At 35.6% G+C, this 27,848-nt stretch overlaps 1 protein-coding gene across 1 annotated transcript in view; it reads right to left on the reverse strand.

The window, feature by feature from the left end:
- Window positions 1-1,976: 1,976 nt before the first annotated feature.
- MRPL13 (mitochondrial ribosomal protein L13) overlaps window positions 1,977-27,848 on the reverse strand; it is a 35,314-nt gene continuing 9,442 nt past the window's right edge. The window contains exons 4-7 of the mRNA XM_032610650.1: window positions 25,983-26,043; window positions 20,317-20,403; window positions 13,693-13,814; window positions 1,977-2,268 (exon numbers count right to left, since the gene is read on the reverse strand). Coding sequence (XP_032466541.1) covers window positions 2,247-2,268; window positions 13,693-13,814; window positions 20,317-20,403; window positions 25,983-26,043 — 292 coding nt within the window. The 3' untranslated portion in view covers window positions 1,977-2,246. The remainder of the gene's footprint in view (window positions 2,269-13,692; window positions 13,815-20,316; window positions 20,404-25,982; window positions 26,044-27,848) is intronic.

Here is a 27,848-nt window from a genome sequence, read left to right on the forward strand (position 1 = left end):
CGGGGCACGAACCCGTGCCCCCTGCATCGGCAGGCGGACTCTCAACCACTGCGCCACCAGGGAAGCCCGCAAGTTTTGATTTTTATTTGGCTACTGTGTTTGTGTTCTCCTAGGAAACGCACAGATCTGGCTGTTAAACTCTCAAGCAATGGCAAATGGGCAGGATTGGGAAGTCTGATAGCTTCTGCTTCTCAAGGCCACTTGGTGCAAAAGCCTCTTTGCTCTGGTTCTCTCCGAATGCAAAATGGAGCTAACTCCCAACAGCAGGAGGGGCAGTTCAGTCCAACAGTATAGCCCGTTTAGGTCTACTTGGGTCTATAGCTCAGGCAACCCCTCCCCCTACAAAAGGACTCTCGCACAGCAAGTGAGAATAAGGGTTATGGTGATCAGTCTCAATATTCTTACTGAATATTCAATACAGTCGTCCCTCAGTATGTACGGGGAAATGGTTCCCAGGACTCCCTGCAGATACCAAAATCCAAGGATGCTCAAGTCCCATCCATACAATGGTGTGATACAACAGGCCCCCTGAATCTGTGGGTTCTGCATCCATGCATGTGGAGGGCTGACGGTATGATGACTGGGCTCATTATTATAAAGCCTGTTGCTATGATCTCACCTTTTCAAATCCTGCAGCTGTGTTAGAAACAAGGGCTTCCTTCGGTGAGCCCTTCTCAATCAGGAAATATGTGCCAGGCATTGTTCTAGGTGCTTGGGATACACCAGACAAGAATTCCTCCCTACTAAAGCTGCTGCACCGGGAGCTGGGGGCTTAGTTCACACTGGCTCACCCCCAAGGTCACCACATCAAAAGGGATGGAGCTTCTTTTTGGTCCAATAGTTTAAACTGTAACTGCCACTTCCTTGAATGGTAGCTGTTGACCTGTACCGGGTCATGCTTGCTTTATTACAGAATTTGTGATACATAAATACTTTTTCTCGCCTAGTGGCGACTAAGTCCATGGATTTCTGAGGCAGACTGCCTGGATCCAAACCTGATTTTGCCCCTGAGCAGTTCTGTGACCTTGGCCAAGTTACTTATTGCTGCCTCAGCGTGCCCAGTTTTAAATGGGGAGGTAACATTATGTACATTATAGGGTGATATAGGGATTAAATGAATTTTAATTTATATAAAGCAGTTGTGTTTGGCATATTAGCAGGTGCTTACTATCAGTACTTCATATTTAATGTTTATACTGTTTTCCCCTAAATGTACTTATATCACAGCTCATACATAGTTTTAGCAGCACCTCTGACACCCAGGTGCACTTATTTACAAATCTATCTACAGCTCCTTTCCGCCTTGCAATAGACACTCTGCTCTTTGGTGGGGCATGGAGGTGTTGGGGGAAGACGTGTGATTTCTGTTTCCCCAACACCTGGCATATAGCAGGCACTTAGTACATGTTTGCTGCATGAACGGGAGAAGGGGTCAGAGACACTCCTTGATTGGCTAGGGCAAGAGAAGAAAACTACCGTAAAAATGCCCAAACGCAGTGTCTCAGCACTTTAATTCCCAGGGAGGAGATTTTGCTGGACACATTGATCCCGGCGGTCCAACCTCAGTGCCCAGCACAGAGGTGAATAGGAGCCAACAGGAGAGATATGGACACACAGTGCAGGGGTCTGCAAACAGCATCACAGGTGGGGCAGTGAGATTTCTAGGGAGCAGATAGGCATTACTTTGTTATTTTGGTGTCATGGAAACCAAGAGGCTCTATGGGACACAGAAAAGAGTGAAGCAGTTTGAAAATACCTCAGGACAAACCTTACCCTACTGAGCTGGAGGGATGAACTCAGATGATGCGAGGTTAGATAAAATAGTCACTGAAAAGAAAAGTGAAGGTGGGCCTTGTTTTCCCGGGTGTCAAAAACAGGGAGCTGGAACGTGAGGAAATCTGCATGAATGGGCACTTGGCAATTTTAACTGCAGTGCTACCTAGGGTTTGGTTTTTTTAATTAAGTGAGAAATTGAATAGTTAACCAAGTAAGCAGTTTTATTCTTATCATCATTATAACATTCAAATCAGATTACATAATAAAACAATTCTATAAAATAATGTATTTTATTGCAACTTCCTATTGAAGGAATATCCCTTCCTGACCTTTCCCCACAAACGTTCAGCGCCCAAAACAGGTTTCTTGTCAAAAGGCAGCAACTGTTTCACCCTGCCCTGTAGGAAGGAGAAACTCATCAGGAAGAAGTTTCAATCACTGCACTGTTATTTTCTGAAATTTTCCGTCTCTTACAGCCGATAATCTTCAGGTCTGAAAGACAAAAATCAACATTTATTCTTTCACAAATCAATTTCATTTTCTCCCGCATGATGAAAGAAGATTATTTCCCAATTTAAAATGAAAGTAACTGTTCATCAAGAAATATCTACAAATATTATATCTAAATTTTTGGTGAAAATCATTAAGGCCAAATTATCGCAAAGTATAACAGTTAAGTGACAATTCCCAAGTTCTTTGCAGAGTATAAATATAGGCCCCCGTGTGCCTATGCATGAAAGTATGTAGTGACTTAAAAGCTTGAATTCAATTTCCCAAAAGCCCTTTTAATAGAAAGGATTATATATAAAGATATGGATTTGCCTAATAATGGCAAATTCTGAATGAGCAGTTTCCCTATTTGTATTATTTTATCATATGCTAAATTTAATTTTCATTACAGTAGCATACAAAATACATGTATAAACACCAGCCCTTTGATATTTTAATTACACACACATTTATTATATACATATATGGTCTTTTAATTTACTATATACATATATAGTCTTTTCTTTGTTTATATATTTATAGGATTAATCACACCTGAAAGTTCCTTCCAGTAGTAAATTAAAACAAAGAACATTTTCAGAGAAATGTTAAATTTTAACAACGGAGAAAATGAGGAATAGGAAATTATGAAATGCGAAAACTGTTAGTGTCCTGTTATCTTTTACAGAGTAGTGTAATTGTAGGTATTGAGCTCCTACAGAATTTTCAGAAGGAATTTAGTGATTAGTAAACTAAATAGATATTTTTGAAACAGCTGTAAAAATATTCAACAGTTTGAATTCCTTTAAAAAAGGAAACAGGTGAACTCTGTTTGCCCTGAAACAACTTATCTCATCCCTTTCTACATTTAAATCATGTTTTTCTAAAAAAAAAAAAAAAGAAAGAAAAAAGAAGACAAAGAGACCAGATAGCCCAGATAGGAAGACCAACAGTCTGGTAACTAAGTAAATGAACTATATTACAATTTAAAATTATTATTTAACTATGAGGAACACAGGCACTGATCTGGGAAACTAACCAAATATGCTTCACCATATCGTCACTCTGTAACAACAAGAAGAGAAACTGCAGCATTTTGTCACTGTTTCTGAAATCTCTTTTCAAATGTAAAAACTGAATCCAAAGTCTGGGAAATGACAGTTTGATACAATAGCTGGAAGGGGCTCCAAAGTGCACCCTTTGAATCTTGGGTATGTGACTCAATACAATCAAAATTCCTAGTCAAGAGACACCAGTGCATTTTAAGAAACAATTTATTCTTCCAGCTGGTTCATATAATTACAAAAGGGTGGCGGTGATGCCACTGGAAAGAAATCGTCTAAGATTTCTAACAAGTAGCCCTAACAAGAAGTCTCTGCAATTCCACTCAATGAAATTAAATGTGCTTAGTCACAGTCTGGTTGTTTCCACACCAAAAGTTAATTTATTAACAATGAGATGACGAAAGTACCCTTTAGTGGAATTTACAAGTAAAATAGGAAACATGTATGAAGGGTGTAATCTGTCACATAAAAAATGTTGACAGTGACCTGAAGGCGATCGGGGGCTAATGAAGCCCAATTTTGTTTCAGGACATTTTGGAGGAAGTGAGGAGGGTTAAGATGATGGCTCTATTAGGGCTGGGGCAGTGATGAGTAAGAAGAAAGGATGGGTTCAGGATTCAAGAAGCAGAAAATTAACTTGTCCAGGGCAGGGAGGGGAAGAGGGAAGAGACCAGGCGCATGACGGAGGAAGGAGCTACTGGAAAATGACAATTCAAGGATGACTGTTAATTTTCAGCTTGAAGAACTCAGGAAATGGCAATGCTATCTATTTGTTCAGGAGAGGGTATACAGGCAGGAGAACAGATTCTGAAGGGAAGGATTTTGTTTTGAATATGATGAAATCTGGCCATGGCAGGCAGCTAGTAAGTAGGATTTGGGGTTTAGGAGAAATGGGGCAAAGGGAAAGACATCTGAGAGTCTCTAACATAGATTCTTTCTTATCCCACTTCCATATAGTGGAAGAACTTTCACTAGCTCTCCACTGCTTTGTCAAATTCAAACACAGAATTCAACACATAGCCCTCCAGGAACACGGTCCCAGTTAACCTTTCTGAGTCATTCTTTCCACAACCTGTCCGTTCTGGTCCCATTATACTACTTGCTATTGCCCAGATAGAAACTTTCAGACCTCTGGACTTGGGTACTTGAGATTTTCTGCACTTGGAGTATCTCCTATCTCTTCTCTGCCTGGTGGACTTGACTAATCCTTCAAAATCCACCCCCCAAATCACATGTTCTGGGAAACCCTACACAACTCTTCCTTTCCTAACTTAGGCACGGCTCTTTTCCCTGAGATTGCCAGAGAACTTCATGCATACTTCTATTACGGTGTTTCTCAAATTACACTTGCCCTAAGTAAGTGAATAAGTGTGGTTATGTATGTAAATAACAGTGCTGTGTGCTTATTAGATGCCATGAATATACTAACTACCTCACATGCACAATCATTTTACCCTCCTAACTATATAGTGAGAAAGACACTGTTATCAACCCCATTTTACAGTTGACAAAACTGATGCTCAGAGGGGCTGAGTAACTTGTCTAAGGATACACAGCTAGGAAGTGGATGGTAGTGATCTAGTGCAGACCTTCTGACTCCAGTGTTTGCAAACACCATTTTATTCTACACAACTCCTATCCTTTGGAGGCACAGTCCCAATATAATTGATCTTATACTACCAGCAATTAGCACAGTATCTTGCACGTAGTGGAGGCTTGTAAGATACTTGTAATTATAGTGACCGCCTTGAAAATGCCACTTTGTTTGCAGACTCATCCTTTCCGCTTTTGGAATCTTTTGCAGATGGTTAATTTGCTTCTAACGGGCGGAGGGGGAACAGTATCATAGCCAAGAGACTAGGTACACTGGATGTTCGCAGAGCTAGAAATATCAACTCATGTGCGAGACAATCAAACATATTACATGGCTACAGGAGGTACCCCTGTGGGGAAAAGTGAGGTTTTTACACTAAATACGGTTATATTTCTCTCTCCACCTACACAAATGAAAGCAGGTACACATACAACACATTTGTATTGCTTACTCCCACTAAAAGAAGGCAATCCAAGATAATATAAGAAAGGGGAGGGGAGGGGAGGGCTATTTAGCTGAGTGGGTCTCAAACTTCAGTGGGCATACAAATTGCTTGGGCTCTTGTAAAAATGCAGATTTTGATTCAGTTAGTCTGTAGACGGTCTCATGATTCTGCATTTCTAACAAACTCCCATGCGATGCAATGCTGGTCCGTAGACCGCACACTGACAAGCAAGGGTTCACCTCAGACCTCCGACAGAGCTGATCATAAGACGGGGGGGGGGCGACTATTTGAAGATGCTGAAGAAGCAAAAGAAACGCTTTCAGTAGGAAGTTTCTAAAGCTGTGCTGTGCCTAACAGAAGGTGACACACTTCCTCATTAGCTAGACATGATTCCGATAGATATATAGTACCCTTCTGGCTCTTGACTCACCGGAGGACTTTATTAACAGGCAGTTTTATGCTTTTCTGATACAACAATAACTAATTGTAAATTATGATAACATCAGCAGAGGCTGGGTACTAAAATTCCTTTAGCATCTATCATGAAAGAAGGATTAACTTGGACTTCCCTGGTGGTGCAGTGGATAAGACTCCGCGCTCCTAATGCAGGAGGCCCAGCTTCGATCCCTGGTCAGAGAACTAGATCCCACATGCGTACCTCAACTAAGAGTTTGCATGCCACAACTAAGGAGCCTGCCTGCTGCAACTAAGACCCGGAGCAACCAAATAAATAAATAAATATTAAAAAAAAAAAAAAAGATTAACTGTATCTTTAGTAACTGAGCAAATGTCATTGTATTTAGGTTCTTAAAAAGTTCCCAGTCTATGTACAGCAACATTACATTAATCAGAATTGAATTCTCAGGGACTTCCCTGGAGGTCCAGTGGTTAAGACTCCGCGCTTCCAAGGCAGGGGGCACGGGTTCAGTCCCTGGTTGGGGAACTAAGATCCCACACGTGGCGTAGCCAAAAAATTTTTAAAAATTAAAAAATAGAAATAAAAAGTCCTGGGGATGTAATGTACAGCATGACGACTATAGTTAACAACACTATATTGTATATCAAAAAAAAAAAGAAAGAAATACAAAAGGTCAGTCTGATTGAGTTTTAAGTCACTTCCACGGTAAGAATGGAACTATTTAGAATAAACCATTCCAGGAAATCTGGTCACATCACATACTCCTTGAACTAAAGATGTTAGCTGTACAGGTAATAGAGCAATGGTGCTGCTACACTCATTTCCCCAGACACTGTACCACTAGCCTGATCAGAAAAAGTTCAACAGTGATTTTTTAAAAACTAAACTCACTTCTAGGTACAATGGAATATTACTCAGCCATAAAAAAGAATGAAATAATGCCATTTGCAGCAACATGGATGGATCTGGAGATTATCATACTAAGTGAAGTAAAGCAGACAGAGAAAGACAAATACCATATGATATCACTTATATGTGGAATCTAAAAAAATGATACAAATGAACTTATTTACAAAACAGAAATAGACTCACAGACATAGAAAACAAACTAATGGTTACCAAGGGTAAAGGTGGCGGGGGGGGGAGGGATAAATGAGGAGGTCAGGATTAACATATACACATTACTATATATAAAATAGATAATCAACAAGGACCTACTGTATATAGCATAGGGAACTCTATTCGTACTCTGTAATAACCAATATGGGAAAAGAATCTGAAAAAGAATAGATACATGTATAACTGAATCACTTTGCTGTACACCTGAAACTAACACAACATTGTAAATCAACTATACTCCAATATAAAATAAAAATTAAAAAATAAACTCATAAGATTGTTAAAATTTTTTAAAAGTCAAAAAATTTTTCCAATTAAAATTAATAGGAATTATTGTTACATTCAATTACCACTTTTAAGTCATAAGCTCTATTGGCTAGGAGATGTAAATGATTTTATTTTGGTTGTATATATAAAGATTGCTTTTTATTTTAACAATGTGTTAAATATCCAAAAGAACAGTATAGTTTAGAAGGCTTAATATGAGCAAAATTCAGGACTGGAAATACTGAGGTCTATGGTTTAAGCCAACACTGTGCTGGTTGAAATGATGGAAAAGCTGGAACGTAAGCTTTCTCCCCAAGTCCAGCTAATAACTTCTGACTGTGAAGAGTAGCAAATTAAGTTAAATCTTCTACGAAAATGCCACATGACTAGACTAGCACACAATTATGGAAAATCTTGAAGATGTCCAGGTCCCAGATCTTTATGGGTTTTGAAAAGGTAAAAATCCTTCTCCACCGTCTTTAACTAAGTCTCTGATCTGAAGCACATTTTATAAAGCCATAGGTAAAATTATTTTTCTCTGGGTGTTCATTTAACTAAAACCGAAAATCTGTACATTTTGGGGATGAGTAGCTTTTATATCGAAGGGCAAGCCGAAAGCTGAAATCCTTGCTGACTTCCAGAGCTATAGACTGAACAGGATGCTCACCGAGTCCCTTCTGCAGTGCTATCGTTCCTGGCACCCGTTTTCTTTTACAGAGCTGCATGGATTACCTATTAAACTCCCTAAATCTAATTCTACTTTCAGCAAAGACAATTCCAAGGCCAATCACGGTTGTCCTCAAGCCTTCTCACTTTCATCCTCATATTCTCTCTCTTTTGCAGGCACACTTCTAACAGCACACTCTGTAAAGAGAGTTAGACCAGGAACATAGGTTTTCATCATAAACGTCTGTTTTCAAGCGTTTACTGATGCTGAAACTTTCCACACTTAGTTTCTCTACAAAGGTGAGGGTTATGCTTAAAATAAAGCATTACTGATTTAACGAGTGAGGAGTAAAAAACATTTCTTTTTTGATTTTGTTTCATCAATCTGTGGATAATGTGAAGCAATTCTAAGTTGGAATTTTCTACATACCTAGTTTTTCCTAAGAAGAGCTCTCCTACAGAGTTTTGTATAAATGAAAATTAAAAGTTTCAAATGAACTGTTTTATTTTTACCCTACATAATGAAAAATTTCCATTACAGTGACAGCATTATAATTTCCATGATTATTGCGGTTTTGTAATGTGTTGGCAAAACTGCAATGACCATGGAAATAATTATTGACAGAATTAAAATAAGTTGACCATTTGAAAGCTACAATCTCAGGCAACTGAACTGTGAAAAAGAGATAAGTGCTATTGTTTTATCTTTGAGAAACAAATTCTAAGTGTGTACCCTACAGTCACCACTTGCCCATGGCAAATGCACATTTACTCTGTACCATCAAGAAACACAAGATAAAACCTTATAACATATTCTGACACAATTTACATATCCATGAGATGTAAAAACTACTAATACACCAAGTATACACACTAGTTTAAGAAGTGAGGTATATAGGCAATACTTCTCATATGAGAAAGTGGCTTTTAGTTATAAAACAATATTTATAGTTTCCTCATAAGTATTAGTTTCTTCTGGTCTACCTTTGTTTTAAAAATAAATAAACAACTAGCCTAACAAAATCTAGAGTATGCTGAAGTTAGCCCTGAGGGAATACAACTTTTTAAGTGATTGAAAATAACTTAAATGAAATCCCAACAACGGTAGCTGTTAACTGAGATTAAAATAATTTTGTTAATCAGCTACTGGGTTCAAAGCTTAGTTTGTCAATTGTTACTGTTGCTCAGAAGCTTTTTGTCTCTAACAGAAATGGTAAAGAACTTACACTGAACCAAAAGCTAGTAACAGTTGCAATTTAAAAATGTACATTTTTATACTATAAACATGTGTTAGGTTTTATTGCTAGGGAAACAAAAACCAAAGCAAGTTATTTTTGTTTGTATTTATTTATGGTGCAATCCAGGTACATGTGTTTCAGTCAAGTCTCTGCAGGTTCACCATCAGATCTATCTTGAATAATTTCCAATTACTACATTCCAAAGGAAGGTTATATTCTTGGCTTAGCTATTTTGAGTGGAACAAAAAGTATATTTTAAGTAGGTTCCTTCTCCAAAAGGAGAAAAAAATTTTTTTCTCATAAAAGCAAATCTATCAGTAATGAGGAATCTCACTTTCAAGGGATTGCACTGCATGGTGTATCAAATATTTTAATTGTAGTTCTAATGTATATACTATTTTACACTTGAACTTTATTAACACATAATATTAACAGATATAAGTTAACATAAGTTAACAGATATTGTGTGGCCACTAGTGAGGAAGGATCACAACTTTAATAAAGCATAAAGGAAAGCCTGTGTCTAATGTATATTCCTGCCAGAGGGAAATTTGGAATGAAAAGAAGGGGCAGGAAAATCCATTTCAAAACAGTAACTCAATAATGCATCAAGTGGCTCTAAATTTCACTAAAAGTCTCCTTAAAAATAATTATAGAAAAGCCCTTTCTAATTCCATTAATATAATGAAGGCATTCAGTCACCTTCTAATTTGTTTTAAACGAACCAGTAATACCTTAGTAAAATGAACAGTTTGATCAGTACTCTTTGACTATAATAACATTAAATATAATTTGTTGTGAATGGTTATTTCATTATTATACTGCCTGGATTAACTGATTTAGACTACACTTTAGAATATTCATGATATATAACTCTACATGAATAATATGTGTTTGGTCACATAACTAACTAAATAGCACCTTTGGTATTTCCAGTTTAAAAAAAAAAAGTACCATATCCATCTTGGTTACGAATATAAGTTCAATTATGCCAGAGTTTCTATAAGAAAATCAGATATGACATACTTGGATTTACAGAATAAAACTGATGTCATATCCTGCAGCCATTGAAGATCATGCTTGTGGGGAAAAAAATCTTGTAAATTGGGAAAATGTGCAGTTGAGACCATATTTAAAGAAAAATCCTAATTTCCCAAATTTGTAAAACACAAACATACACACAACATAAAAACTAACACAAAGAAACAAAAAAAAACTAACACAAAGAAACAGGAAGTTAGCACACCAAAATGTTAAGTATGGTGAAATTATTTACTTATGTATATATCTTATTCTTATTTTCTACAATGAACATTTGGTAGTTTTTGTTGTTGTTGTTTTTTGCGGTACGTGGGCCTCTCACTGTTGTGGCCTCTCCTGTTTCGGAGCACAGGCCCTGGATGCGCAGGCTCAGTGGCCATGGCTCACGGGCCTAGCCGCTCCGCGGCACGTGGGATCTTCCCCGACCGGGGCACGAACCCGTGTCCGCTGCATCGGCAGGCGGACTCTCAACCACTGCGCCACCAGGGAAGCCCAAACATTTAGTAGTTTTAAAAAACCACCAAATTAAAATATTTTTCAACTGAATGCCTGAGTTTACTTTCCAAAGAGTATTATGTTTCAAGTAAATGTTATCTATTTTATGTGCAGTCTATATTATTGTGAATTTTTAGTAAAGAAAAGGTTCCAGGGTGGTAAATTTAAGCTAATAAATGATTTTTATAAGTTAGGGATTAATTTCAATTTGTGGCAAATTCCACATCTCTTTTAAGGAACTTGTAAAAATGTTAACATCTTCCTAGAAAAATGTTGTATGTTTATATGGACTGAGTTTTAAGGATAAATGTAAGTTCTATGTAGTTTAAGTAGGAAAAGGTACATTGGATATGTCTTGACTAAATGACCATGTAAATCTCTAAGAACAAGTTAAATTAAAATTATTTTTCCTAAAGTTTAAACATCATCAAAGTAGTTCAGAAGCTTCATTTCTCAGATGCCAAAGGAGGGAATAATTGTAACTATCATAGCATGTGGAACAAACTTTAAAACCTTTTATTTACTGATTTATCTAAATAAACCACTATATGATCTGGAGGAAAAAAATGAATTTAAATAAAAAGAATTAAAAACAGAATCTTAGGTTTTGACAAGAAGGCAAACTATTAAACAGGTATCTAAAAAGTAGCCAAGGAAAAGAGAAAAGCACTCCACACTTAATTCAGTCGTTAGAATCAAATCAGGTCACATGATGTATAGTTTCTCGTCCACAAGTATGTCAATGTCAAGCAATCAAAACCAGAACATAAGGGAATAATAGAAAACGCACTTCCTTATTTTAGAGAGAAATACTTAACATGAGAATGTATCCTAATAAATAGCTGATAAAAATATCAGACATCATAAAGCCAATTTTTTCAATTTTTCACATAGAGTTTGTTAATCACTTGTTTGATATCAACTGAAAAGCAGCCGGGTAATTCAGATGATACAGTGAACAGGAACAAAAACAATAAAACAAAGGGTTTTTTAAGTTGGTCAATTTCACTGATTCTGACATGAAGAATTAGTATTAAATTGGAGCATTTTACTACCTTCATATGTTCTAAAAATTATTTCTAACCTCATTTATAAAAGCTGATAAAAGGATACTCTATTTCTTCATTTATTCACTCAATAAATATTTGCTGAGTGCCCACTTAATGAGCCAGTCACTGTGCTCAGTGCTAAGCAAGACAACATACACGTCCCTCGTGGAGTCTCTTAAGGGAATGACGTTAAACGGGTAATCATGCATATATTTAATTACGTTAGAATAAATACAGTAAAAGAAAAGGAACATGTACAATGAGACCCTATAAAGGGGGCCTAACCCAGCTCAAGGATTATAGGAAGGACTTTTGGAGGAAGTTTCATTTAAATGCTTCATCATCTGCATTTCCTTGGCATCTGTCAAAAGCTATAGCACGTAGTATAAACTCAATAAGTTTGTAAAATGGAATTGAATAATTGCTTTAATGGTAATTTTTCAAATGTGTGTCCTAGTGCTTATTATAGTGTCTTGCACATAAGAGTGTCTTACACATAATACATATTTGTTGAATAAATAAATAAATTAATGAAGCAGTTTACTTTTGTGGAAAGAACACAGGTTTTGGAATCAGCTACAATTAGTTTCAAATTCAGGCTGTACTACAGACCAGCCAACCTTTGGCTTAGTCTTAAAAACAGGAATAATGTATTTTATCTTATTGGTAAGAGAATTAGGTACAATGTATGCAAACCACCTAGCACAGTGCGGGCCAACTGGAAAGTGTAAATGATCACTAATAATATTATTTTGCTCATTATATGCAGATTTAATTAAAGGTGAACCTTACACAAGTCAGCAAAGTCAAAAAGATTTAAACAGAATACCCTAAAGACCTCTGTGTGCAAAGAGTGAAGTTATATACACATACAATGAGAGTCAAGGATTAGATTCCTGGACATACTGGTAATCCTGGGAAGACTTAGGTTTTCACAAACCTATCTGGCCAAACAGCCCATCAAGAGATATGGATTTTCAGAGTACAATGGTTAAGTATCCTGTGGGAAGATTAGCTGTCTTTTGTAGATCAAGTAACGAGGATGTGTGGCCCTCTCTAAACCTACTGTGTAAATTCTGTAAACATTTCTGAGGCCCTATCAGGTGAGGTACGGTTCTACGCACTGGTGATGTAACAATGAACAAAATGCAGCCCTTGCTTTTGAGGAGGTAAATGTGGTAAAGACAGAGCTACATGGCAGGTGCTACAGCAGAAGATGGTTGAGCACTTAGTCTGCTCTTGATGTTTAGGTGAGGCTTCTTAAAGGAGACTGACATCTGAACTAAGGCCTAAAGAATGAGTAAGAGTTATTCCAGAGGAGGAGGAGGAGGAGGTGAGGGACGTGTTGTTTTAGGCAGAGGTAACAGCAGAACAAAGTCATGGAAAAGTTAAATTGCATAAAAAGGGTGCCAAGCTTACACAGTCTGCTATGCTAGACCAGCACAGTGGAGTGAGAATTTAAGCTGATGAGGTTACAAAGAGCCTGGTAGGCCAGGCAAAACAGCCTGGAAACAATTAGATAGGACAGTATGTCAAAGCTAAGCAGCTTGCTGGCTCATAGGTAGAGGAAATTGTAATAGAGGAGAGCAAAAGTGTTTTTTTATTTTGTTTTTCTATTTGGATTGACTATAAGTATCCAGAACTAATGACTTTCATTAGATCATATTCTTGGCTTAGTGAAGCAATCTGAAAAAACAGAGAATCACTTTGTTTTAGGTAAGAACAATTCATTTATTATCCCAAGAGACTACAATCAATCCAAGTTGTGTCATCCCAAACAAAATATCTGATAATTTATAGGCATCTATGAACATCCTTGCACTTACCTAGCAAGGTCTTAAGACCCCGAGACTTTTGGTTCTACCATCTACGTCTAGAGTTTATTTGTAGGTAGAAGCTGCAAAGAGTATCCGAGAGAGTGAAAAGAAGTTCATTCTTCCTACCCTCAAGGATCTTATCATTTGGATATGAAAACAGGAGATACTAAACTCAGGTTAAAAAACAAAAATAGGAAGGAAAAGAAAGACTTACGGAGACCAAACTCTTGGGAAAGCCTCTATTTCTTCTTGTGTGTACTCATCTAGACGTCTGGGCACTTTTCGTGGTTGAGGAAGCTCTTCCACTAAATTCTTAAGAATATCTTCTGGTATATCCTAGAGTAAATAAAAATTTAGGCTTAATTTTCTTAGAATATATTCCCTAGTAATAAATTAGTAATTCTTAGTATTAAAAAATAATAAAAGAATGTTTATAAGATGAGAACAACACAATCTTCAAATTAAAACTTTGTAAAAATCCCTGAAAAATACATTAAATCAGTGACATAAGTAATCTCATTACAGTAATACATTCTATATTTTAATCTTGACAAACCTATTCCTAATGATACATTAGATGTCTTCAATTTTGACAAGTATCTGGTCAATAAATTCTACTTTTTCTGAATATTGTTACATTTTTCCCCTCCTTTCAACTGCAAAAGGCACTGCTTTGGCTCATTTTCACAATGTTTCATCTGATGAGTGTATGCACAAGGTCTGTTGCTTCCAGTGCCACAACCTTTTTCAATTAATGCTCCATGTTGTTGCCAAAAAAAACTTTCAAAAATGAAAATCTGCTGGATCTTTGAGTCATTTAGCCAACAAGCATTTACTGAACTCCTTCTATGAACTAGAAATTGTGCTGGGTGCTGAGTATATAAAGGAAAATAAAAAGATCATGGCTTCTAAAGGCTTGCAGTTTTAAAGAAGTCACCCCTTAGCTAAAAATCTCTCAGGATGAAGTTCTAACTCCTTAGCTAAACCAGGAAGCACACCTCTCCAACTTCACCCCTCCGCAAATGCCCATGGCTTCTGAGTAAACAACCTCCTCACCTTTCAGGCGTTGGCCTACACTCAAATCCTGGTGCCTTTATTAATGGCACTTGCCCAGAACTACCTTCCCCTGGAAATATATCCAAATGTTCAGAAAAATAAAAGGAAAGGTAAAATATGAGAAAGCCTGAACTTGGGTAACGAAAAGCTGAGGAGTAAAGCATACATTTGAGAGGTATCTTAGAAGAACAGGAAGTGGACTAAATAAAGGGAATGATAAGATGAAGAGCATGAATAACCAAAAGAATTAACATTTATACTGTGCTCATGGAACAAAAATAAGGGAAAGAGAATTATATTGTGGATCTGAATGATCAGTTAATTTTGGAGAGTCTATCAAAAAAAATAGTAAGATATCAATATGGAAGTGTCCTACGGGCATTTCCCCAGGGATCGTAGATAGAATTCCCTCTTTTCATTTTAGTGTGTTCCTAAACATTTTCAGAAAAGAAGGATGATTATACAGTAAATTACAGTTGTCTGCAGAGAGTAATAGTATAATTGGGAATCAAATATCTGGGCAGGGTCATGGCATCAAATAAGCTATTCAAGATGTCAAGAATCAAAATACAATTTAAAAATAATTTTAGAGAATCACAGAGCTCTACTGCACTATAAACTCATTCTAAAACCTAATATGGCAAAAACTAAAAAATATTTTTTAAAATTTAAAATGACTTTAAAATTATGGTTTGGATAGGCTGGGTCACTGTCAACATATACAAAACACAATAAATACTATTGAGAAGTGTTTCTTCACTGAAAAGTATTTGAAAAATATTTAAATTCCCTTCCCCAGCATATTCAAATATGCAAGTGTAAGCACACAGAATCAGAACAAGCAGAGAAAGTCTGGACACATGAAATACCGTTAAGGGGTCCTTATTTTTTCTTACTAAAGAAGTCTATCTGCCAGTTTGGTATTCACGAAAATTTATGACTATTTCACACTTCTTTGGGAAGCCATTAAAAAAAATCCTTAGCTTGTATTTGCAAAGACAATTTTAAAAGTTGCCAACTGCTCACTCAGCATAGAGAGTTTGGGACATAGTGGGTTCCTGGTAAATGTTTGCTGAATTGAATAGAATTTTGACTGAAATGAGCTTACCAAATTTCACCACTATTAAAGGAATCCCCTGAAAGAATGGACAAAATCAATGCAAAGTTAGGAATTAAAGATGCTGACTAGGCATTACACATGAAACCGGAAAAACTTTCTTTTTATGCGTGTATGTCCTCTGCACAGAGCAGGCGGTGAACCTGAGGGAAATAAGGAAAAGAATAAAAGTAGAAAAAAGAAGCACAGGGGCGAGGTGATCATTTACTTTTTTGAAATTTTTCCTCTTTATACTTTTTTTTTTTTTGACCGTGCCACGCAGCTTGCAGGATCTTAGTTCCCTGACCAGGGATCAAACCCGGGCCCTAGGCAGTGGAAGCGTGGAGGCCTGACCAGGGATCAAACCCGGGCCCTAGGCAGTGGAAGCGTGGAGGCCTAACCACTGGACCACCAGGGAACTCCCACTTTTTTGCAAGTTTTAAAGGAATTTCAAATCTACCGAAAAGTTGCCAAAATGAGTGAACACTCATCTAACCTTCACCTAAATTCACTGACTGTTCAAATAGGACATGATTGCTCTCTCTCTTTTTATCTATTCATAAACACATACACCAAAAACATTCTTTTTGACTGCACCATTTGAGAGTAGTCTGCAAATATTTCATCCCTAAATATTTCAGCATATATATTTCCTAAATATAAGAATTGTCTCCGACGTAACCACATTACAAATTCATGTTCAGGAAAACTAACATTGATGAAACACCTTTTACTCTAATATACAGTGTATATTCAAATTTCCCAAATTGAATTTTTCCAATCCAAGGTCAAGGATCACATGCTACAGCTATTATGTTATTATGTTGGTTAACATACATAATATATTTGGTCTAGTTTCCTTTAATCTGAAGAGTTTCCTTGTTTTATCTCTTTTATGAAATTAACATTTTTGAAGAGGCCAGGCTGATTATGTTGCAGAATGTCCTTTTTTGGGATTTGTAGGACTCTCTCCTCATCGTTAGATTTAGGTTAAACATGTCTGACAGGACACTATGTAGTTTATGCCGGGTCTTCAGTGCTTCATTCATAGCAGGAGGCACGTGATGTCAGTTTGTCCCATATTGATGATATATTTAATATCTTGGTTATGAGTGGTGGTTCACCGGATGGCTTTAGCGTAAAAGTATCTTTTCTCTTTTTAAATAGTAAGTACTCGGTGACATGATGTTTTGAAACTGTGTGAATATCCTGTTCTCTAATGCTTTACTCAATAGATCCAGAATATGCTGATAATGGTGGCTTTTCTAATTCAGTATTATTTCTACATTTTTTAGATGACATTCTTCTCTAAAGAAGAGCTTTTCCTTCTCCAGAAAGAAGGGAAATTATAATCAGTTAAAAATAATTTTGGGACTGTCATTGTGGGCTCATAGATTTTTGTTTTCTATTCAAGGTAATCCACCATTATGATCATTCAAGGCTCACACAGTCCATATTTGGTCAGTGGGCACCACTTCAAGCTGCCTCCTGTGTTCTCTTGATATTTCTCCATCGGGTTTTGATCACTGTCTTACTTTCTGTTACTTATTATTTTACTATTATAAACAATGCAGAAATAATAATCTTGTGCATGTGTGCACTCCAAAATAACCTTCTTCTTTGTTCCAGACCTAGAAACAACATTTCTAAGAAGAACCACATTCCTTTTAATAGGGAATAGCACTTAGAAAACACAATCTGTGCACTAGTTCTGCTTACTTCTATTGGTATTGTCCTTTTATTTTTTGAATATATAAAACCTCAACATGATAAAAAAGTTAAAGTAAAAAAAAAAAATCTAAAAGGTATTCTCCAAAAATCTCGTTCTCTTCCCTACTCCTTTCATCTTTTTGTGCCCATCATCTAGTAAGTAACCAACTTCATTTTCTCATTTATTCTTCTGTGTTTCTTTACGCAAAAAGAAGAGAGATAAATATATATGTGTGTATGTAAACATACATATGTATAAATGCATATAAAAGGTAGTATGCTATCTATATTCTTTTCCACTTTGCTTTTTTAAACTTAGCAATACATCCTGGAAAGGATTACTTATCATCACAATGATATCTGTCATTCCTTTTTTATAATTGCATAGTACTCAATTGAATAGATATAGCATAATTTAGCCAATTTCCTATGAATAAGCATTTATTTATTTCTATTACTTTACTATTGTAGATAATGTGGAAACAATAATCTTGTATATGTGTATCTTCAGGGTAAATTGCTATAAATAAGATAGCCGGATCAAGCATGAATCTCCTTATGTATGTATTTTTGTTAAATGTTACCTAATTCCCCGATTCCTTGTGGGTTGCACCATTTTGTACTGCTACCAGCAATGTCTGAGTGCCTGTTTCCCCATGGTCATGACAGTAAAAAATCTAGCAATCCATTTTTGGAGAAATGGGCTCATTTATTTAATAGCCTGAAATTATTTAAGTAATTTATGCTGAAATGTATCTACCTTATAACTGGTAAAAATAACATGACTATTTTTTTGTTCCTTGTAGAAATTATGGTTCCTAAAAGCATATGAAAGTATAATCAGAAACAGGAGTTTTAAAATTCTTGTGATTTCATGCCCAAGGTCATTTATCCTTATATAATGATACTGCTCCCATACTTGTTACCTCGGAGGTAAAGTGAATAGTGGGAAATTGTTCTACTCATTCATGCAAAGTAAAGGTAATAAATTAGCCACTTTGATAAAAGCCTGAATAATTTACTCATGCATTGTTTAAACTAACAACAGAACATACAAGTGTCTTGAACAGTTGTATAACTTTATAGTCTGGAATGAATTCTACCTTATTCCTCTAGTAGGAACTAGAAAAACAACAATTATAACCCATAATATTGAGAGCAACTAGAACTTACTGTTCCAGGGCCTGGTCTAAGTACTCTACAAATGTTATCTCATCTAACCCTTACAGCAATCTTATGAAGTAGGTACTATTATTATGCCCATTTCACAGATGAGAAAACAGAGATAATAATGGCCATGAAGTCAGTAGATGGTGGGGGCATGTATTCAAACTCAGGCAGTCTGATTCCATGGCCTGGACTCAACTATTTTATTATAGAACCTCTAGTGTTTCATTATATTATACCAGAGAGAAAAACCAAGTACTTATACCAGTACAATAGTTATGGATAAAAATGTCTATTTTTATTTTCAAGTACTTTTTAGTTGAACAAATTCTGAGTAGGAATAAGTATTCTCAGGTTAAATCATGGGAAATAATTAGCAACCAAAGCCGAGCTATTAATCTATGATTCATAGAAGCTACAGGTCACAAAAAAAGTAAACTAAATTCATACTTTTTTGTAGTTCATGAAATTATCTATGAGTACCCTCAATTTAACAGGGGCTCTAATTATAGTTTCTTATTCCAAACAAAGTAGACTATAGTTCCTTTTTCCAAAGAAAGCAGTTATTAAAATGAAAATATAGAACTTACAGACTTTTGGTTTTTAGTCCAATGATGGCTCACTTTATGATTTAAGATAGAAGCAATTGTTATCATCGTGCATTCACTATAAAATGCAAAAAATATTTCAGAAGCTGACATAAAATTACTGAAAATACAACAATTTTTAAAATGAGAAAACATTTAATTAAAAATTTAAGAAAGCAGCTCAGTATCAAAAAAACAAACAACCCAATCCAAAAATGGGCAGAAGATCGAAACAGACATTTCTCCAAAGACGACATACAGACTGCCAACAAACACATGAAAGAATGCTCAACATCGTTAATCATTAGAGAAATGCAAATCAAAACTGCAATGAGATATCATCTCACACCGGTCAGAATGGCCATCATCAAAGAATCTACAGACAATAAATGCTGGAAAGGGTGTGGAGAAAAGGGAACCCTCTTGCACTGTTGGTGGGAATGTAAATTGATACAGCCACTATGGAGAACAGTATGCAGGTTCCTTAGAAAACTAAAAATAGAACTACCATACGATGCAGCAATCCCACTACTGGGCATATACCCTGAGAAAACCATAATTCAAAATGAGTCATGTACCACAATGTTCATTGCAGCTCTATTTACAATAGCCAGGACATGGAAGCAACCTAAGTGTCCGTCGACAGATGAATGGATAAAGAAGATGTGGCACATATATACAATGGAATATTACTCAGCCATAAAGAGAAATGAAATTGAGTTATTTGTAGTGAGGTAGATGGAACTAGAGTCTGTCATACAGAGTGAAGTAAGTCAAAGAGAAAAACAAATACCACATGCTAACACATATATACAGAATCTAAAAAAAAAAAAATGGTCATGAAGAACCTAGGGGCAAGACGGGAATAAGGACGCAGACCTACTAGAGAATGGACTTGAGGACAGAGGGAGGGGGAAGGGTAAGCTGGGACGAAGTGAGAGAGTGGCATGGACATATATACAGTACCAAATGTAAAACAGATAGCTAGTGGGAAGCAGCCGCATAGCACAGGGAGATCAGCTCGGTGATTTGTGACCACCTAGAGGGGTGGGATAGGGAGGGTGGGAGGGAGGGAGACGCAAGAGGGAAGAGATATGGGATATATGTATATGTATAACGGATTCACTTTTTTATAAAGCAGAAACTAACACACTATTGTAAAGCAATTATACTCCAATAAAGATGTTAAAAAAAATTTAAGAAAGTATCATCAGTGACTTACTTCATCTGGGAAAAGATGCAACCTCTGCATCAGAGTTCTTCGGTGAAGGTTTTTTGGCAGCATGCCATAAATAGCTAGTTTAACAATCTGAAAAACAGATACACGGGGGACTCAATAAGAAAAATGTGCTGGAGATATAAACACAATAAGAGATAGTGATGAAAACGAGTGGGCTACAATTCAATATGAATATGAAAGAAATGAAACTGAGACCTAAGCAGATACGTGGCAGTAACAGAAAAGTAACTTTTATTATTTTGTACATTACTATTTTCTTTCGAATCTATTTTTATTTAGAAAAGGGACAAAAGGAAGAGATAACAGATAACTTGTGTGTCAATTTTAGATAGAATTAGAAAAAATTATTTAAGCTTATACAAGAACCTGTGGCTCAAATAATCTATTACAGGGCTTCCCTGGTGGTGCAGTGGTTAAGAATCTGCCTGCCAGTGCAGGGGACACCGGTTCCATCCGTGGTCCAGGAAGGTCCCACATGTTGTGCAGCAACTAAGCTCATGTGCCACAACTACCGAGCCTGCTCTCTAGAACCTGCGAGCCACAACTATTGAAGCCCACGTGCTGCAACTACTGAAGCCTGCGTGCCTAGAGCCCGTGCTCCGCAACAAGAGAAGCCACCACAGTGAGAAGCCTGCGTACCGCAACGAAGCCCCAATGCAGCCAAAAATAAATAATTTTAAAAATTTTATTTAAAAAATAATAACCTATTACATACAGGTTACAGCAGATCCTAGGGAGGCTTAATCTCGTTTCCTCCAGGTGGGAGATCAGGTTTCCAATTCATAAACTGTGCCTGACCATACAGTCATGTGACTGACTCTGTAAGTCACCAATCTGTAACAATGGTAATGGCTAGCACTCACTGAAAACTTACTGTGTGTACAGCAGTCGCTGCATTACATTTGTTATCTTGCTTACGATACTAAGTCCCACTTCACAGACGAGGAAACAAATTTAGTGAGGTTACAGAACCGCCCCCCGCCCCCCCGCCTATTTCATGTATCTATTAAGCGGTGGTGCTGGATTCAATCCAGGTAGGTTTACTCCCAGAACAGACATACAGGACATGCAAACACACCTATAATGTGTTTCTCTCTGTAACTTTTCAAGAAGACAAAGTCCCTTCTCCCTGTCATACCCACTCGCAAGATGGCAAACTAACCTTTTCATGATTTACTTTTCCCCTTGTTAAGGTTATCCTCACTGTTGGTCTGAATGTGATTTTATGTATGTTTTGTCAAGAGAAAGGCACTCAGTGTCACCTTGTGCTCCATAATTTCCTGGGGGCCTCCTGGTATACAGTGTATACAAATATACTGCAAAAGCTTCATAAAACTAAGACATTTGGAGAGTCAAACTGATTTTTTCCATCTGTACTCATATTTCAAGGCTATCATTTGGCATGTATGAAACTAAACCCATTAAAACAATACACATTGGAATAGGATTGCACTACAAGAGGATTTCCTGATCCTTTTATTTTCTCATCACATCAGACTACCTCACTATGTACTAAAGCTAATGGCATCCCATATATATTTTCCATCTATTTTCTGTGTTAGTGCTGTTGAGACTTTATGTTCTGGAGACTATTTAAATACAGACTTACATTGTTAAAATTAAAAGCAATTAGAAATTCAGTTCCTGAATCACATAAGCCACACTTCAAGTGGTCAGACAAAGAACATTTCCATCATAGCAGAGATTTCTCTTGGGCAGCACTGATATTAGTCTTTAAAATTTTTAATGTTTTAAAAGTCTTTAGTAGAAAGTGACAATGTTAAGACTACTCAGCATCTTGTCTAGATAAGCAAGTCATATCTTCTGTCATTATATCATCCTAACAGCAATTTTGTTGCATTAGTAGGGTTACCTGGCATTTGGTTTTCATGTTCTTAAAAACATTTAGTTGTGTTTACTTGAATTAACAAGTTGGTATTTTAAAAATATGCCCTATTAAAAAATGCAAACGTAACACTCAAATTAGAGAAAGCTGGAAAGTATGAAAGGGTTACAAGCTGCCAGGTGAGAGATAAAGGGGATGATAGACATACAAATATACATACCCCAAAAATAAATGTGACACAACTTGCATATGCAATGAAGTAATTCTAGCTGTACAGACTTAAGCATAAACTCTAAGGAATTCAGAAAGTGAGAAAGATAGAACAAGGTAAGGTTAATAGGTATTAAATACTTTCCGCATCTAATCTGTAACCCAGGCACGTGACATTTGTTTCACATAAAGTGTCTTTATAAACTATAGGAGAGGGAATAAACATAAGAAAGGAACCATATTAGAAGAAAAATACAAGAACACAGAGACTCTTAAGGAAACTAAAATGTATGAGAGAGGGAGAAAGGATATAAGGAAAGGGCTGAATCAATATATTTATTTGAGTTTAGAATTAGTGATCTATGTAATTATAAAAATATATTGAAATATTTAAAAGCCTACTATTTAAATATGTTAATCAATGTACTTTACAAGTAATATTCCAAGATCGTACTAATAATCAGAAGGATGCTTCATGAAACAAATTCTCCTAAAAGCCACATATACCAAGTACTGATAAGCAAATTATGTCTGCTGGAAGAAGACCTACTGTTCCAGAAAAACACTGAGTGTTTCAATTGGAAGTAAAATAACTGACCTCTTCTTAACGTCATTCTCTTTAGAAACACAATCAAAATTAAGACTTAAAAAAAAAGATCTTTTAATGAGGTAAAAATTCAAATGGATTTAACTCTAAATATTTCCCAAGCCGTCAACAAACATTTTACAATGCATTTCAATCTTTGTTCATAAAAAATAATTTGAAACAAATTCTTAACATCAAAAGTTGGACTATACTGCCGCCTAGTGTATAGTTAGCATACCTGAATAAACTAGAAACTAATTTTAAAAACATTGAAACATATTTATAAGTATTAAAACTATAATTTGTTGTAAAAGTTGCGGTATATATTACCAGTAGCCCTAACAACTTTTTACTACTATTAATAGTCAAAATAGGATATTTTATTTTGACCCGTGATAATCTAAAGACACATGAATTATAAAGCAGAACATTAAATATTTCTTAGGAGGCAATTTCTGAGCATATTTTTATAATTATGAAAAGTAAAAATAAACAGTAAAGCATGGAACGTCTAAATGTCATGTCAGACCTTATAATAATAAACATGCCCTTCCCCACCACCACCTTTTGCCAAGAAAATTATAGGCAGTACAACACCAAACAAATGGTTGCATCCTGACAATAGACATTTATTTTTATTCACCATTTTAGGAAAGTAAAAAGGAGTGTCTTCACAGTCTAACACTTTGCTCATTTAAGTAATAAGCTAAAAAAGGTCCCAATGGGGAAAATGCTACCAAATCTAGGAGTACAGTTTAAAGACTAGCTTATCAAGAGTTAAGGAAGAAAAAATAAAACTGTGAAATGGCAAAAGGAGGATCTGCTTTTAGCAATACTGAGGACAAGCATTTGGATTAGAAATTTCTCCCAGTATATAACTCTAATGATAACAATAATAAACATTAGTGAAGTTAACAGGATTGCTTTTTAAATCTTTTTAAAAGCGTGGAACTGACTAGAGGCCAAAAGTAAAAGAAAGGACAAAAGAGTCCTAGGGCTGGCATTGGCCTTGAGGGCATCAGTTTAGTGCAGGGCTTGGGTTTTACAGGACTATGACTTCGGGGTTAGGAGGTAGGATCAAGATGATCTCATAAACCCAGCTTCTCAACAGAAAGGCAATACTCAGGGTGCTGAGTGAGGAAATGAAAAAACAAAAGTCTTTCCTGAGAGATAACTGCTGAACTATGAACCTGACCTTACAAGGCCCCAAATTCACCCTTTTTATGTGGACCAAAATCCAGGGGTCGAAAGTATAGCTTAAAGAGGTCTTAGGATGCCATATATATACATATATATATGTATATATATAGGTATATACATATATATGGCCCCATGTACCTGCCAGAAGCTAAGTAAATCTTTTTTGAAGAAATTCATTTTTAACGTAGGTCTCAAAAATTCCCAGAGACAAAGTTCCAAGGTACATATACTTTCCAAGTATCCTGAACAGAAACAATAAATTGCAAACCCACAAAGACCACAAATATCAGAATCAGACATAAATGCTAAGAATTACGTTTAATATCTTTAAAGAAATATAAGAGGGAACCAAAGTATGACAAAGGGAACAGACGACTGTCAAAACCGACCAGCAAATTTGAAAAAGAAACAAACAGTAAAAGCTTCAAGAAAAGGAAAAAAATACAATAATTGAAGTTATTTGTGTATGTATGTATAATCTGATTTCCAAAGGGAAAGGACAGAGAATAAAGGGAGCCGATATTAGAAGATACATAGAAGAGCTGACGAATTTTCGGAAGACACCAATCCGCAAGCAAAACAAATGACAAAGCTCAAAAAGAAACATATGAAAACCAAAGCCGACGAAAAGATCTTAAAAGTATTCAGAAAGAAAAGACAGGATACACACAAAGAAACAATTAAAGTGACATCTGATATCAACAGTAATAATGGACACTAAAATCTATGTGAATCATAGTTTCAAAAGGCTGAGAGAAAAAAATCGGTTATCCTAGAATTGCATATAAAAGCAAAACTATCTTTCAAGAATGAAGGCAAAAATATAGCTTCAGACAGAAAAGGAGAGTTCACTATTCAGAATGTTATGATAGGAATGTCAACAAGAAGTACTTCGAGGAGAAGGACATTGATCCCAGTTACAAGAAGCGATCGTAAGTAAAGAAGACCATAAAGAATCAGTAACAGTATAAGACAATAACAAGAATGCTGAATTTTAAGAGTTTTTAAAAATCTTGAACAGAGAAAACATACAGGTTGAAAGGTATTAATAAGTATTAATAATCTTCTAGGGGCCTTGATTTGATTTTGAGGAAAGTAAAGATATTGATTAATCCTAGACTTCTAATAAGCAAACTCAGTCAAACCAAAAGAAGGCAAGAAAGAAGGGGATAAAAAAAGAAAATAAAATCTAGCTCAGTAAAGTTTAAAATTAAACTGTAAAATGATATATGAGGCAAACAAAATTAAAAAACTGGTTGATATAGCTATATTAATATATAAAAAGAACAGACCTCAAGTTGAAAAGCATTACTGGAGATAAAGAGAGTCAGTATATGCCTTGATCAATTCCTTAAGAAGATTATAATCCCAAACTTAAGTTAATTCATCTAGCACTAAATCTTCAAAACATACAGAACAAAAAACTGACAGAACTACAAGGAAAAATTAATAAATCCACAAGTGAGATTTTAACATAACTCAGGTAATCAGTAAATCAAATGAACAACAACAACGAAAAAGTCAGTGAGAATATAAGATTGGAACAACATACTTAGCATATTTGATATAATGGAAATATAAACATATATACACACATACAAACATACATCTGTCTCCCCCAAACATTTTCAGCAATCATATCATATTCTAGGTGATCAGGTAGATGTTAAGAAATTAAAAAGAAAAGCATCAAAATTCTTTGACTAAATGCAAAACATACTAATTAGAAAACATATAGAATTGAATGATAACGAAATAATACCTATCAAAACTTGTGTGATATAATAAAAAATACTATAAACTTACTGCCACTGGATCCTTCTGGTGAAGCTGAGCGGCTGTTACTTGTCTAAATCCACCTGGGTAGCTATTAAAAGAAACAAAGTCATTAAAATTGGGAGTAGGCTATGGTACAGTATTCTTGAAATGAACATTCTTTTATAATATGAAAACTATTTTTATTATGAAATTATACTTGTTTCTCGAAACTATGCTGTTCATCAATGTCTTAAAAATTAAGCAGTAACCTATGCTATTTGAAATGCTATTCTCTTAAGTGGTCAAATTAGCAATCATTATTTCATAAAAAGTTCCACATCTTAGAAAATTTCTTGGCTAACTATTTATATTTCTACTGGAAGTTAAAGTTATCCATCATTCATTCATTCACTCATTCAGTCAAACATTTTTATCACTGCTTGAATTAAAAAAAAAAAAAAAAGCAAAGTGCCAGAATGTTTCACATTCCCTGACAAATCAGACAAAGTGAATAAGCTAGGGGTCAGGTTTGGAGAAAATAGTGGTAGACTACTTGGTTCTGAAGGCAAGTTAATACTCTAAACAAGTCGTGCTCCTGTTTCCTATTAACAGGAAGTCATATGTTGGTTCTAAGTAATAAAATATTTCATTGTGTTCAGATCAAAATTATATATAAAATGTAGATTAAAAAAAATATTTGGGATAGTACTGGAGGCATCTTGGTAACTTGAATACCCCAGATCCAGGTCTGGAATCTAGGTTTTGCCAGTGGCTACCAGTATAATATTAGGCAACTCATTTCATCTCTTTATATATGACTTTGCTCATATAAGAAAAATGATAATATCTGCCCCATCTACCTCTCAAGATTTTTATCAGAGTCAAGTGACAGTGCTTAAGAAATTTAAAACAAAAACAACATACAGATGCAAGGTTTTATTACACTGAATGGTAATGAGTTTTGAGGAAGGGAAAACTAAAATGTAAAGGCAATAGACTCTGAAAGAAAAATGTAAGGTTACCTAAATATGATTCCTTTTATAAGTTTCTTTCAACAAGACTTGAAAACATTTTAAAGATGATTTAGAGAACCACGTTTTAGGAATAAAATTTAAGAAAGCAAATTTAGAAATTTGCTGAGAAAGATGGATAATTTTGAAACTGATGCTCTTTCATTTGCTTCATGGAATTTCAGCCTCAGAAAAAGAAATACCTGTCTAGACTTCTATTCCTGTATTCTTTCTCTCCAGGAAAAAAATACTTTATGTTTCATCACATTGTTATCTTGTATTTTCATATTTCTTTCCCAATTACCTGTAAATTTTATAAAACTTGGCTTGTATATAGAGATTTACCAACAGTAAAAATTACTAAAGATGGATGTGAATTCATTTTTGTTACATTAAATAAAGAGTTCACGAAAGTGTTTAAGTGTAGGAATGGGCAAAGGCTGGCTAATGGAAGCAAAAAAGTTATTCCAAGCATTTAAGACCTACTTGGGCAAGAGAGGAAAAGAAACAGATGGGAATATCAAAGTCTGCCTGTCTAAGATGAAGGTGCACTCGGAAATAAAAAAAAATAATAATTTTGATCAAGAATGAAAAGCCAACATTTTTAATCATATCTTGCATGATACTGAAGAAGGTATGCTTAATTAAATTTGTACATGACCTGAAACTGAGGGGTTAACTGACACATTACATGACATAATCAACATCTCAAAAGATCTTAGAAGGCCAGAGATACAATTTACATGGAGTAAACTTAAGGTACTACAGTTGATTAGAATGCAACTAAAATACACAGGAAGGAGGATACATGGTTGAACAGCAGCATGTTTGAAAAAGACCTATAAGTTTTAGCTGATGGTGAACTCAATGTAGCACATAGTGATATGGCCTTGAAGAAAAGTTC

The sequence above is a fragment of the Phocoena sinus genome, chromosome 17 (assembly GCF_008692025.1).
Source record: "Phocoena sinus isolate mPhoSin1 chromosome 17, mPhoSin1.pri, whole genome shotgun sequence".
Lineage (NCBI taxonomy): Eukaryota > Metazoa > Chordata > Mammalia > Artiodactyla > Phocoenidae > Phocoena > Phocoena sinus.